This window comes from Telopea speciosissima, chromosome 2, assembly GCF_018873765.1.
Source record: "Telopea speciosissima isolate NSW1024214 ecotype Mountain lineage chromosome 2, Tspe_v1, whole genome shotgun sequence".
In the NCBI taxonomy this organism is placed as follows: Eukaryota; Viridiplantae; Streptophyta; class Magnoliopsida; order Proteales; family Proteaceae; genus Telopea; species Telopea speciosissima.
Window position 1 is genome coordinate 3,636,722 of NC_057917.1, and position 12,650 is coordinate 3,649,371.

Consider the following 12,650-nt stretch of genomic DNA (forward strand, 5'->3'; position numbering starts at 1 on the left):
GTAAATTGAAGTTCAGAAGCAATTGAATATCAGAAATAACAATTTCAGATTTCAAAAGCCAGAGGAAAGAGAACAGAAAAAATGGACTAGAAAAGAGAAACAATGAGAGTAGCTGCCGTAGCCACCAAATCAAGTCACTGCTGGTTCTAGATGTCACAGAGCAAAACCTCTTCAAAGAAAATCTAAATTTTATTCCACTGAAAATTTTGTGTCCAAGCTGCATCTAGATGGACAAGCTAATTTCCTAACTCAAGTAAGAATCTAATTTGTCATTCTTTAATACTTGTACCTTATCTACCAACTGGGACCCTTTTAAGAACCTTATCAGAACCCAACCTTATCTAAAATCAATTACTTCTGGGCCTCACTTAAGACACCTAAAATTAAAAAAGTAAAAGAAAAATTTGTATAACCCCCCCCCCCCCCATTAATCGCACATATTTAAACCTATTTTGGGCCTATTGGCTATGAATAGAACGACAAAACTGATGAGCCCAACCCATGTAACATCAAAACTGGCTCTAATCTTCACTGTGGATTGTATTAGCTTTTGTCAAAATAATCTTCGTAAATGTTGGGATTTCTTTTGTAAAGTGCCTTCAAGATTAGAGTACAGAGCAATCAAATAAGTAATCTTACCTATAAAAAAAAAAAAAAAAAAAAGTAATCTTGATCCAATTAGGACTGCCAAGGAAAATTTGCTTCTAGAAAGTCTCAAATGCTTCAATCCATCATGTCACAAATTCTTGATGATAAGTGGAGTCCAGCTGTTTCCTAGTCCAATCATTGAAGCCTTATTTTCCGATAACCAAACTGTTATTCTGTTATTGATGTTGAGAAGTCTTGCCTTTAGTCTTAATAAAACACTCAGTGGGCCTCCTGCAGATATTGAGTTCTTTGAAACAGATTTTCTTAATGCTGTATTTGGTTGCTTTCTCTGGAAAATTGCGACAGGGAAGCCATTCCCAAAAATTTTAGAACGTATGTTTGGGCTTCTTTTCAGGGAAAGGAAAAGTCATCCTTTAAGAAAGCCAAAAGATTCCAACTGAAGAGTGGGAGAAACTACAAAAGAAAGACACGGAAAGTTCTCTCCATGTGCAACCAAACAACATTGTGAAGGAAATTTGGGTTGATATGACTTTTGGCAGCTCTACCCTCTGTGACGTGGTTGGAAAGTTGGTTTTTTGTGCAGTCATCAATCATATTTGGATGGAACGCAATATCCGGAAATGGACCACCAAATCTTGATCTCATCAACAGATTTGGGATTCCATTTCTTTTGAAATTAAAGCCAAACTTAGTTCGGCTGTTCCCTTTATTTGTATTGACACCCCAAGGAATAGGCTTATTGTTGTATCCTAGGGTCTTTCCTCCATTTCTCTTCGAGCCTCGGACTCCCTTGTTTGAGTCTTAGGCTTTTTTTTTTTTTTTTTTTGGTTCTTCTCCCTCCTATTTGAGGGTTGTTTTTCTTTCTTTCCTTTTTGGTAATGAATTTTTTTATTCACCCAAAAAAAAACATTGTGAAGGATATCCTTCACTCACTTTTTATTTCCCTCACCTTTCAGGCTTTCCGTTCTTACACATCTTCCAAGGGAATAAACGAACACAGGATAATTCTGATATAATTTGTAGTCCAATCACGGAATCACTGTGAATGATGTTAAGCGTGTAAATGTCTTGCTTTCATTGTTTATCGTATTAGACACTCTGTGGGCCTCCCGCAGATATTGAGTTCTTTGAAGCAGACTTTCCTTCATGTTTAATATAAATTGTGTAACCTTAAAGATTGCCCATTTTGTTTTATAGGTATCCGGTCATTCCAACTTTGCTCACTAGAATACTCTGGTGGAGGATTTGTTTGGATGAAGCTCAAATGGTGGAAAGTAATGCTGCTGCTGCAACAGAAATGGCATTGCGATTGCATGCTAAGCATGTCTGGTGTATTACTGGAACACCAATACAGCGAAGATTCGATGATTTATATGGACTTCTGCGATTTCTTAGAGCAAGTCCTTTTGATGTCCATAGGTGGTGGGTTGAAGTTGTAAGAGACCCATATGAGGTACGGAGGTTTTTAGTGTTGCTTCCTTTTCCCTAATTACTAATTTTCCCCTAAAACTAATAACTAGCAAGGTGGCTTTCAACTGCTGTGAAGGAGAGTGCTAGATTAGTGTGGATGGATGCACTTTTGATTGTGCATCACATTTAATTCCTGGGGCAAAGGGAGGGGATCACTATAAATTGGAATTGTACCTGTAACGTAAATTGTATAAATATATACCTTTTTTTCTATAAAAAAAAAAACTAAAAACTGAAAACAAACTATTATTTTATTTTACCGAATCATGTTTAAACTTTAAAGTTTTAAACGGTTCCATTTGATTCAACAAACCATTTTGGTTCTAAATTCACACATTTAGGTTGTGTTTGGTTAGATAGGAAATAAAAGAAAACCGTATACATACACTCTGTAAGGTTTTCCTTCCTTCCCAATTATCCTTGGCGTTTGGTGTTCACCGGATTGATGGAAGAATCTTCTTCCAAATTTTAAATTTATCTAAAAAGCATAGCAATTTTCTCATGCCGACCCTAAACATTTCTCAATCTTTTGGTAAGAAAATTGCTTTATTCAACATGAAAATTTACGATCAGAGAGAGGCAAGGAGATGGGATAAAGAGAGTTCTGAGAAGAGATGAAGAAAAAGAAACCGTCAACAGACCTCCATGCCTTTACCACTGGCAAAGTGGTCATCCAATGCCTTTTGTCTAGGCCTCTAGGGGTGTCAATTTAGGACCAAAATCTGAACGGACTGAATCGGAAACGGACCACCCAATAGCTTATTGGCACGGATCTGGTCTTAGTGATATACTATTGGTCTGGGCTGGTTTTGGTCCGAGTCTCCCAACGGCTCCATAACCGATAGCCCATTAAGGACCCGGTAGCACCAGAACAGTTGGAAACAGATGACATGTTAACAAATCAAATGGAAAATTATAAATTTTAAACCCTAAAAGGCATTAAACCCTAACCTATTAATAGTATTACATTGCTTGAGACTTTTAAGTGATGCTCTTTTATTGTTCTTTAAGTCATCTGTATATGAATTGAGTTTGAAATGGAAATCATTAATTCTTAAACTGTCTCCTTATTTATATATATGCCTCAATGCCTTTATTTTGGGCTTTACACGACTATATCTATGTATGATGAAGCTCCTGTTTTCCTAAGAAACTCTCATTGTCCTTGTTTTGGGCTCAATAATGTTTATAATTGATTAGGAACCGGAACCGGACCACTCATTAGTTAACGGTCATGGGTCTCCAGTAAGCTTATTGGTCTAGTTGTGGTCTTGATACCTTAGAGTTGGAACCACCAAGGATCCGAACCGATAGCCCAGAACCAGATCAATTGACACCCCTACTTTCGACCATTATCACTCATCAATCCAACTAGTGGCGGTGGCCCCTCTAGGAAAGCAACAACATTCCCCTTCGCAACACTACCATTTGCTACACTTACCATTTATAGGATTTGTAATCGACCCGCTAGTATTTTTGTGCGGCATGAGCAACAAACCTGACCATGCCTTTTTCTGAGACATAAACATCGTAGAATTCTCACCCAAGACAACCTTCATGAAACCCTCATAAGCAAGAAATCAATTTTCAACGAAATATAAACCCAACAGTTGGAGGAAGTTAGCCCTCCTCTTGTCATTGATTATGTTCCTTCTTTGCCTTAAATTCGCAAAATAGAACATAAAATACACAAGCCCTAGCCGGACACAAACATGAACTAAAAAATCTGACGAGTTAGAGCGAAAAATCCGAAAGGCCCTTCGCAAATTTGAGCACTCTCTTAACTTTTTTTTGATCACATCCTTTCTTTTGTTGCCTTGCGTGGATCACTCACAAATTTGACGAAAAGCTTGCGAGCCATTAAACAATGGGGAACCCCTCTCTCAATTCCCCCCTCTTCTCTCTATCTCTCTTTAGTTTTTTATGCATTTTTTTTTTTTCTTTTCAAGATTAATATATATATGTTCTTTATTAATCCATTTCTATCCAACCAAACACAACTTCAAGGTCACCCCAACTGTGTATTACAATGTATTTTTTATTTTTTTGGGGTAGAAAGTGTATTACAATGTATCATGTATAGGAATTGGAAATGGGAAGTAGTATAGTATGCATTTAGCTGAAGGAGTTGTATGTTCTAATATCTTTACGAGTTGTACATTGCAATTGCTATTTGTAGATTCGATGGTTTTCAAAAAAGGTTCAGTGTTGAAAAAGCCGGAGCCAAGAAAAAAAATAAAAAATAAAAAAATCCACCGACGAGTAGTGACGAGGAAGTCACTCGAGAATGAATCCCGCTAATCCCTTAAAGATGTAAAAATTATTTTCCGAAAATACCACCAAATTATGATTTTAATTCTCTATGGAATCAAATTAATCATCACGAAAAAAAATATCACCGGGGATATATTCGGAATTTATAGTCAATATAATTATTTTCCGAACAGAAAAAGCGTCAATTTCCATTGATATGGGTGCGATCTGCAATTTGGAGGCCTTCCGAGAAAGAAGGGCTTCTCTCTCTCTCTCTCCCCCTCTTTCTTCTATCGAGAGATTAATACTTCGATAAACAGATAAACAGATAAACACAGAAGTGGAGAGAGAATTTTACCCATATATTTATCTGTAATGCCTTTTCGATATCCCGTTGTTTTCATGTTAGATATTTGATTCATCCGTAGATCCTCGATTTGTTGTTCTTCGAATCCGATCCAGATCGATTGGATCGGTCATCAATGGCTGCCTCTCGACGTCTCCGAGATATGCAAGCGCAGTCAGGCAACAAGATCTGCGTCGACTGCTCTCAGAAGAACCCTCAGTGGGCATCGGTATCTTATGGCATCTTCATGTGTCTTGAATGTTCCGGCAAGCACCGTGGCCTCGGCGTTCACATCAGCTTCGTCCGATCGGTGACCATGGACTCCTGGTCCGAGATCCAGCTGAAGAAGATGGAGGCCGGTGGTAATGAGCAACTCAATTCGTTTCTCGCCCAATACGGGATCCAAAAGGAGACCGATATCGTCACTAAGTATAACACACAGGCTGCCAGTATATATCGAGACAGAATTCAGGCTCTTGCTGAAGGTCGCCCATGGCGGAATCCCCCGGTGGTTAAAGAAGCGGTGGGGATCGGGAAGAAGAAGCCACCGTTGCCGCAGAGTGGAGGTGTTGGAGGCAGGGATGCTAATTCTGGGAGCATGGGAGGTTGGGATAGTTGGGAGAATGATGATGGGTTTAGCTCGGATATGAGGCGGAATCAAAGCGTTGGGGATTTTAGGGGTGGGAGAGGTGGTGGAATGCCAGCGAGATCGAGGTCGTCTCAGGATATTTACACAAGGTCACAGTTGGAGGCATCGGCTGCGAACAAAGAGAGCTTTTTCGAGAGGAAGAAGACGGAGAACGAATCTCGCCCTGAAGGGATTCCACCTTCGCAAGGGGGGAAGTACGTAGGTTTTGGATCGACGCCTCCACCAAGTAGGAGTAATTCAGAAGGGGATGTTCTATCTGTTGTTTCTCAGGTAAGATTTTCTTTTTCCCATGTCCTGCTCTTGCTCGTCTGCCGTTAAAGAAGTTTTTTTTTGGTTTCATCTGTATCTTAAAAACAGGTTGATCTCATTCCCTATGGCGGGGAATTTAATGTATGTTCTTTTATTTTTTATTTGTTATTTTGTATTTTGGGTTCTTGAATGCTTTTGAAAAAAAAAAAAAGCTTTTGAAAATGTAATTGTCTGCTGTTGAGCGAGCTGGTGCCTGTTGGGGCAAAGTTGTTTCTGGCTGTTGATTGCTAGCTTTAAGAGGTTGAAAATAAGATTGATACAGATGAAGCAGTATAGCAACGATTCCATGTATTTTATATTCAGCTCTGTGAGTTACCGCATTCCCTTTGAATGTCAAATACTAGTGTGAGTCCTTTTCAGGTATTGCCTAGTAAAACATAGCTAATGTGTTGGATGACTTCAAACTCTGTTATCCGGGAGAACATAGCAATAGAAGCGAAGTGGGCATAATTGTGGACAAAGATCTAAAGAATGATGTAATAGAGGTCAAAAGACTGGGAGACAAGATTATATCCATCAAACTGGTTTTAGAGAAAGAGGTTATTAATATTGTTTGCGCTTATGCACCCCAAGTAGGATTGGATGAAATTAATAAGCGTCAGTTTTGGGAACATATAGATGATTTAATGCAGGATTTTGGCCAGGATGAATCGATTATTATTGGAGGTGACCTGAACGGACATGTTGGGAGAGATTGTAGAGGATATGAAGGTGTTCATGACAATTAAGGGATTGGAGAGAGGAATGGGGAGGGGACCTTAATTCTAGATGATGCAGTAGCGTATGATCTTCCCATTGTGAACACTCTCTTTGAAAAAAGAGAGGAGCATTTAGTTACCTATAAAAGTGGGAACCATACCAACCAAATAGATTTCTTCCTAACAAGAAGGGCATACAAATTGGTGTGTAAGGACTGTAAGGTTATCCCTTCGGAGAACTTAACCACCCAACATACACTGTTGGTCATGGATTTATGCCTTAGGGCACAAAAGCGTAAAAGGAGGGAACTTATGTACCTTAAGATAAGGTGATGAAGATTAAAAGGGGAGTCCCTAAGGACATTTACTGATAACGTGGTCAAACAAGGAAAGTGGGACTTTGAGGGGGAGACACCAATGCGATTTGGAATGAGATGATGACTTGTATTAAGACGGTTGCCAAAGTTGTGCTAGGGGAAGCGAAGGGTAGTCGTCAGGCCCTGAGGGAGACTTTGTGGTGGGACGAGGAGGTTTAAACAGCCATCAAGATCAAGAAAGATTGTTTTAAGACATGGCAAAGGACTAATAAAACAGAGGAATAGAGGATAAAAAGAGATATATTGATGCTAGAAATGAAGCCAGGAAGATTGTGGGGATGGCTAGGGCAAAGAAATATGAGGCTCTGTATATCAACTTAAACATAAAAGAAGAAAAAAAGTTATATATAAGATAGCTCAGATGAGTGAAAGGAAGAGTAGAGACTTCGATCAAGTGAGGTATTAAGGGTGATGATGGAAGACTGTTGGTAAAAGATGAGGACAATGTGAAGAATATATTTGTAGCCTACTAAAAGGAGAAAGGGTGAGTAATAATGATCCGGACGATTACATTACTCATCAAGACACCACACGTCATAGATATGTAAGAGAGGATTGCGTGGTGGAAGTTAAAGAAGCCTTAAGAAAGATGAAAGCAGGCAAGATACCAGGCCCATATGAGATCCCAATAGAAGTGTGGAAAATTCTAGGAAGTTGTGGGGTCTATTGGCTAACCAATTTGTTCAACAGGATTATGGACACAAGGAAGATGCCAGATGAATGGTGGAGAAGCATTGTAGTCCCGATCTATAAAAATAAAGGAGATATCCAAAGCTGCAATAACTATAGAAGCATAAAGCTAATGAGTCGCACTATGAAACTTTGGGAGAAGGTTATTGAAGCCCGTTTGAGAAGAGAGACTCATATCTCGGTGAACCAATTTGGCTTTATATTAGGTAGATCCATGACAGAAGCTATCTACTTATTGAGGAGGCTAATAGAAAGATATAGAGATAGCAAGAAGGACCTCCATATGGTCTTTATTGACCTGGAAAAAGCCTTGACCGAGTCCTTAGAGATTTAATCCGGCATGTTTTAGCAAAGAAAGGGGTGTCGAGTGAATATGTGGATGTAATTAAAGATATGTATGAGGGTGTGATGATTAGTGTGAGATTTGTGGGAAGTCAGGGCAAGGAATTCCCAATTACGATTGGGTTACATCAGGGATCAACCTTAAACCCTTATCTTTTTTGCGCTTATCATGGAGGACCTAACCAAGAACATTTAAGATGAGGTCCCGTGGTGTATGCTCTTCGCCGATGATATCGTTTTAGTGGATGAGACAAAAGAAGGGATAAGCGCTAAGTTAGAGCTATGGAGATCAACCTTGGAAGCAAGAGGCTTTAAGAGTAGTAGAACGAAGATGAAATAAATGATGTGTAATTTTAGTCACACTATGATGGATACTGACATGGTGCGATTGGAGGAAAGAGAGATCCCGCAAAACGACCATTTTAGATATCTATGGTCAATCATAAATAAAGAAGGTGACATAGAGGATGGTGTTTCACAAAGAATTAAAGTGGGATGGATGAAGTTGGTTGTTTGCAGTCATCATGGATGATTTAACCAGGCATATCCAAGAGGAGGTCCGTTGGTGTATGCTTTTCGCTGATGATATTGTTTTGATAGACGAGACAGTGGAAGGGATTAACACGAAACTAGAGTTATGGAGATCATGCTTGGAATCAAGAGGTTTTAAGTTAAGCGGAATAAAGACAAAATATATGGTGTAACTTCAGTCAAACCAGGAGAAGTGATGGAGTGGTGAAACTTGAGGAGCAAGAGATACCGCCAAGTGAATACTTTAGATACCTGGGGTCAACCATTAACAAAGAGGGTGATATAGAGGATGATGTTTCCCATAGAATTTAAGTAGGATGGATGAAGTGGAGAGGTGCATCAGGAGTTTTATGTGATAAACACATGCCTATTAAGCTTAAGGGGAAATTCTACAGGACAGTAATAAGACCAGCGATGATATATGGGGCGGAATGTTGGGCCGCTAAGAAGAGTAATATAGATAAGATGAGTGTAGCGGAGATGAGGATGTGTGGCAAGACCAGGAGGGATAAAATAAGGAATGATTATATTAGAACCGAATTGGGAGTTGCATCAATCTATGATAAGCTTCGTGAGAACCGCTGGAGGTGGTATGATCATGTCCAACGGAGACTCATGGATGCACTAGTAAGGAGGAGTGACCAGATTCAGTTTGAAGGAGCTAAAAGAGGTAGGGGCAGGCTTAAAATGACTATTGAAGAAGTGGTAAGAAAGGATATGCAGTTAGCAGGGCTCGACCCTAGTATGACCACTGATAGAGTTGTTTGGAGGACAAGGACCCGTGTAGCCGACCCCTTGTAGGGGGATGTTCATGGGGTGTTGCTTTGACTACTGCTTAGACTTTTTCCTTTAGTAACTTTATTTTATCTTTTCACTTCCTTTTACTCTTTTTATTACTGTCACAACCTCTTAGGGTCGGCTACACCCATTTAGTTGGAATAAGGTTATGGTTGTTGTTGTTGTTGTTGGATGAAGTGGAGAGGTGCGTCTGGAGTGCTATGTTACCGACGTATTCCTTTAAAGCAGTTCTATAGGATTATTGTACGTCTGGCTATGTTGTATGGGCAGAATGTTGGGCAATTAAGAAGTGTCATATTGGGAAGCTATGTGTAGCAGAGATGAGAATGTTAAGATGGATGTGCGGAAAAACTAGGAAAGACAAAGTACGTAATGAACGTATTAGAGCTGACTTTGGAGTTGCCCCAATCAATGACAAGTTATGAGAGTCTTTTAAGGTGGTATGGTCATATTCAATGGAGGCCTAGGACGCCCCAATAAGGAAGAGTGATATGATTCCGATTAAAGGAGCTAAAAGAACTAGGGGCAGGCCTAAAATGACCATAGGAGAAGTTGTGAGGAAGGGCATGCATAGTTTAGGTCTTGTTCCAAGTATGACCTCGGATAGGGCCTATTGGAGGGCAAGGATCCATGTAGCAGACCCCATTTAGCTGAGATTATCCTGACTTGTTGGGCTGTGCCTTTTTCCTCTTACTTTCATTTTTCATCTTTTATGTTTCTATTTATTCTCTATCTTTCATGTGTCATTTTCCATTTTTCGTTTCTCATCTCATTCCCTATACCTCTTTTCTCATCTCTTCATTCCTTTTGTTCTTGTTTAGACCGCAATTTTCCCTACTTTGTTTTGTTTGGATCCATGTAGCCAACCTCGTTAAGTTGGGATAAGGCTGAGTTTGTTGTTGTTGTTTTTGTTTGCCTAGTAAAACAAACTTTCTATCAGACACGTAAGGATGAAATTGTGAGTGGATGAATTGGACGCCAATTAGAATTCTGGTAATCAGAATGGAAGATGATTGATGTCGTCTTTCTTGCGGTAGAGTACCAATGTGCATAAATGCAGCTAGACTTGCTATTTGAGGCAGAGCAGGAACCATGGATAGGATTTGATTATGGTTGGGATCGCATGGATGTATTCCTCGGCCTTACGTAGAATTGAAGAAAATACAACTGTGGTGGAAAGTCAAGTGTTTGCATTATTATGGAGGTCTTTTTTTTCCTTTTAGTTCAAGCTGGATCTTCTTTCTTTACTTATTTGTATAATCCAACTTGAGGGGGAGTGTTGAAGTACTGTTCATGTGATACTATTCACGTGAACAGTGATTTGGTTGATATGTGTATCTTCTATTTTCCTAGTCCTAGTTGGAGTCCTAGTTTCTAATTATGTCAAGTCCTAATTCTACTGTGAGTTGTTAGTTTTAGTTTCAGTTTGAGTTGTTAGTTCTAGTTCTTTTCCTATTGTAACTTGGAATCCTATCATGATTAGGAATTCCTAATCTGATAAGGAGTTCCCCTTTCTATTGTAATTTGAGATTATAAATACAAGCATTATGAGGGAGACTGATAAGTTTAACAGTTCTCTCCTCTTCCTCATCTTTTCTTCTCTCTCAAGTTACTGGTTACAGGCTCTAGGTTTTCTACATGGTATCTGAGCTGTTGTAACCAATGATTGATTCTTTTCTAGTTTGCAGTTTTGAGAGTCGTTTCAAAGTTCTCCAATTTATGGAGAAACCCTAGTTCATAAAAAGAAAAGAAGAACTAGGGTTTCCTGCTCATTTAATCTTTATCGATTTTTTTTTAATTTTCCGCAGTCATTGTATGCTGGAATTGCAAGGTTGAAGAGGATCCTTGGCTGTAATGATTTTCTGCTGCTGCCCTAAGGTTCAGAGGTTTTCTGGCAGCAGTGTCTGTTCTACTGCCGAAGATTTATTTGACTCAACACGGCTTTCTCTTGTTTTTTGAAGATCTGTTCTGCCTACGGCCTTCTTTGCTGAAATTCCAGGTTACTTGAAGACCTGCTGCATCTCGATCCATTTCGATCTACCATATCTGAACCAGATCCGTTGGCTGCTGGTTCGAAGTTTGAAGACAACCTTCATCAATGGGGTCCTTTGGTTTCCGCCTCTTTGTTTCCCCTTTTCTCTTAAGTCAATGGGGGGGGGGGTATAGGGGTTTCCTGCTGGTGGCGTGACTGTCAACAGGTTCTCTTTGCTGGTTGAATCGATTTGCTGCTGATGTTGATTATTCAGTAGCAACTTGTTGGTGTAGAGTTGCTACTAGGGTTTGCTGAATCGATTACCCTGTTACTGGTTTGTGAAGATGTTCCTTCTTGATTCAAAGGTTTGGTCAATGGAGTTGCAGATCTATCGTGAGATTGGGTTTCTATGGTGTGCTGCCATCGTTTTTTCGGGTGGTTTTTTGGCTTGAGGTTGGAGATGGTGCTGCTAGTTCTAGGAGATCATGAACCATGAGGAGTTGCCACTTCTGCTGATTCCTCTTCTCCCCTTGTTTCAGCTGCCGAGCTTTCCCTGGCTTCTTTGTCGTAAGGTTGAAGACAACCTTAGTAAGTTGGTTTCTTAAAACCTTAGATTTTGAGTTCCAATAATACCCTTATCTTTATCTCTTATTATCTTTAATCCATTTTTTACATTCCATTCCTAGTTTATCCTTTTTACTAGGGAATTAAATTCTTTTCCATCATGTTCCATTGCCTCTTTAACTACCAAATTGACCCCTTGCAAATTCTGGTTTATTACCAGATTGCCACTCCTCGCTTAAATTTGGCCTTGCTTATGCATATATATATATATATGTATGGATTTCATTTAAATTACAATTCTGCCATTCCCCTATTTATCTACCCAATTGACCCTTGAAAATTCTGGTTTATTACCAGTTTGCCCTTTGGCTTGGATTATATTTAAAAGTGAATTTCCACCAACTTACAGCCATGCCATCCTTTTTTTTCAACACCGTTCTCTTTCAATAATTCTAATTCCCTTCATATCCCATACCTTTGGTATTTACCCGTAACGCCTTTGGAAACTTCTAGTAAATTACAATTTTGCCATTCCTTCCTTTTTTCATACCCATAGCACCTTTGGAGAATTCTGGAAGTTTATACTTTTGCACTATCTCTGACATAATCTCCGTTATTTGTCCACGTGTACTACTACACGTGAGGGGGGGATTATGTACAATACACCTGCAGACATTGCAGAACGCAAAACTTGCAGGAACATTGGTGCAAAACATAGAAGATCAGTTTTCTCCACCATTGCCATTGGGTATCCTTCGTTATTGGGTTGAGTTTGCCGTAAGGGGGAGATTGAAGCATTGAAGGGTATTGAAGATATTTGGTTGTTGCCTATTTGAGGACTTTCAGTTGGGATACGGTGTTTTTCCTCTGCCTAATTTAGCTCGTTTCCGCTACTTGTTGCTCTAGTTATTTAACTTCAAAATTTTATGTCAATATGACAATCTGAGATTCATCACTGGTTAGCTATTGAAGATCGTTAAAAGCTGCCTTTTTTTGGAAGAAATTCTAGTCCCGGTTTGTTGATCATGTCTGTCCAGGTTTT

The 12,650-nt window shown here is 39.4% G+C and overlaps 2 protein-coding genes across 2 annotated transcripts in view; both read left to right on the forward strand.

Moving 5' to 3' along the window:
• Positions 1 to 2,697, forward strand: part of LOC122649521 (E3 ubiquitin-protein ligase SHPRH-like) — a 40,487-nt gene extending 37,790 nt beyond the window's left edge. The window contains exons 7-8 of the mRNA XM_043842706.1: positions 1,807 to 2,070; positions 2,655 to 2,697. Coding sequence (XP_043698641.1) covers positions 1,807 to 2,070; positions 2,655 to 2,697 — 307 coding nt within the window. The remainder of the gene's footprint in view (positions 1 to 1,806; positions 2,071 to 2,654) is intronic.
• Positions 2,698 to 4,657: 1,960 nt separating this feature from the next.
• LOC122652232 (ADP-ribosylation factor GTPase-activating protein AGD7-like) overlaps positions 4,658 to 12,650 on the forward strand; it is a 30,037-nt gene continuing 22,044 nt past the window's right edge. The window contains exon 1 of the mRNA XM_043845918.1: positions 4,658 to 5,597. Coding sequence (XP_043701853.1) covers positions 4,815 to 5,597 — 783 coding nt within the window. The 5' untranslated portion in view covers positions 4,658 to 4,814. The remainder of the gene's footprint in view (positions 5,598 to 12,650) is intronic.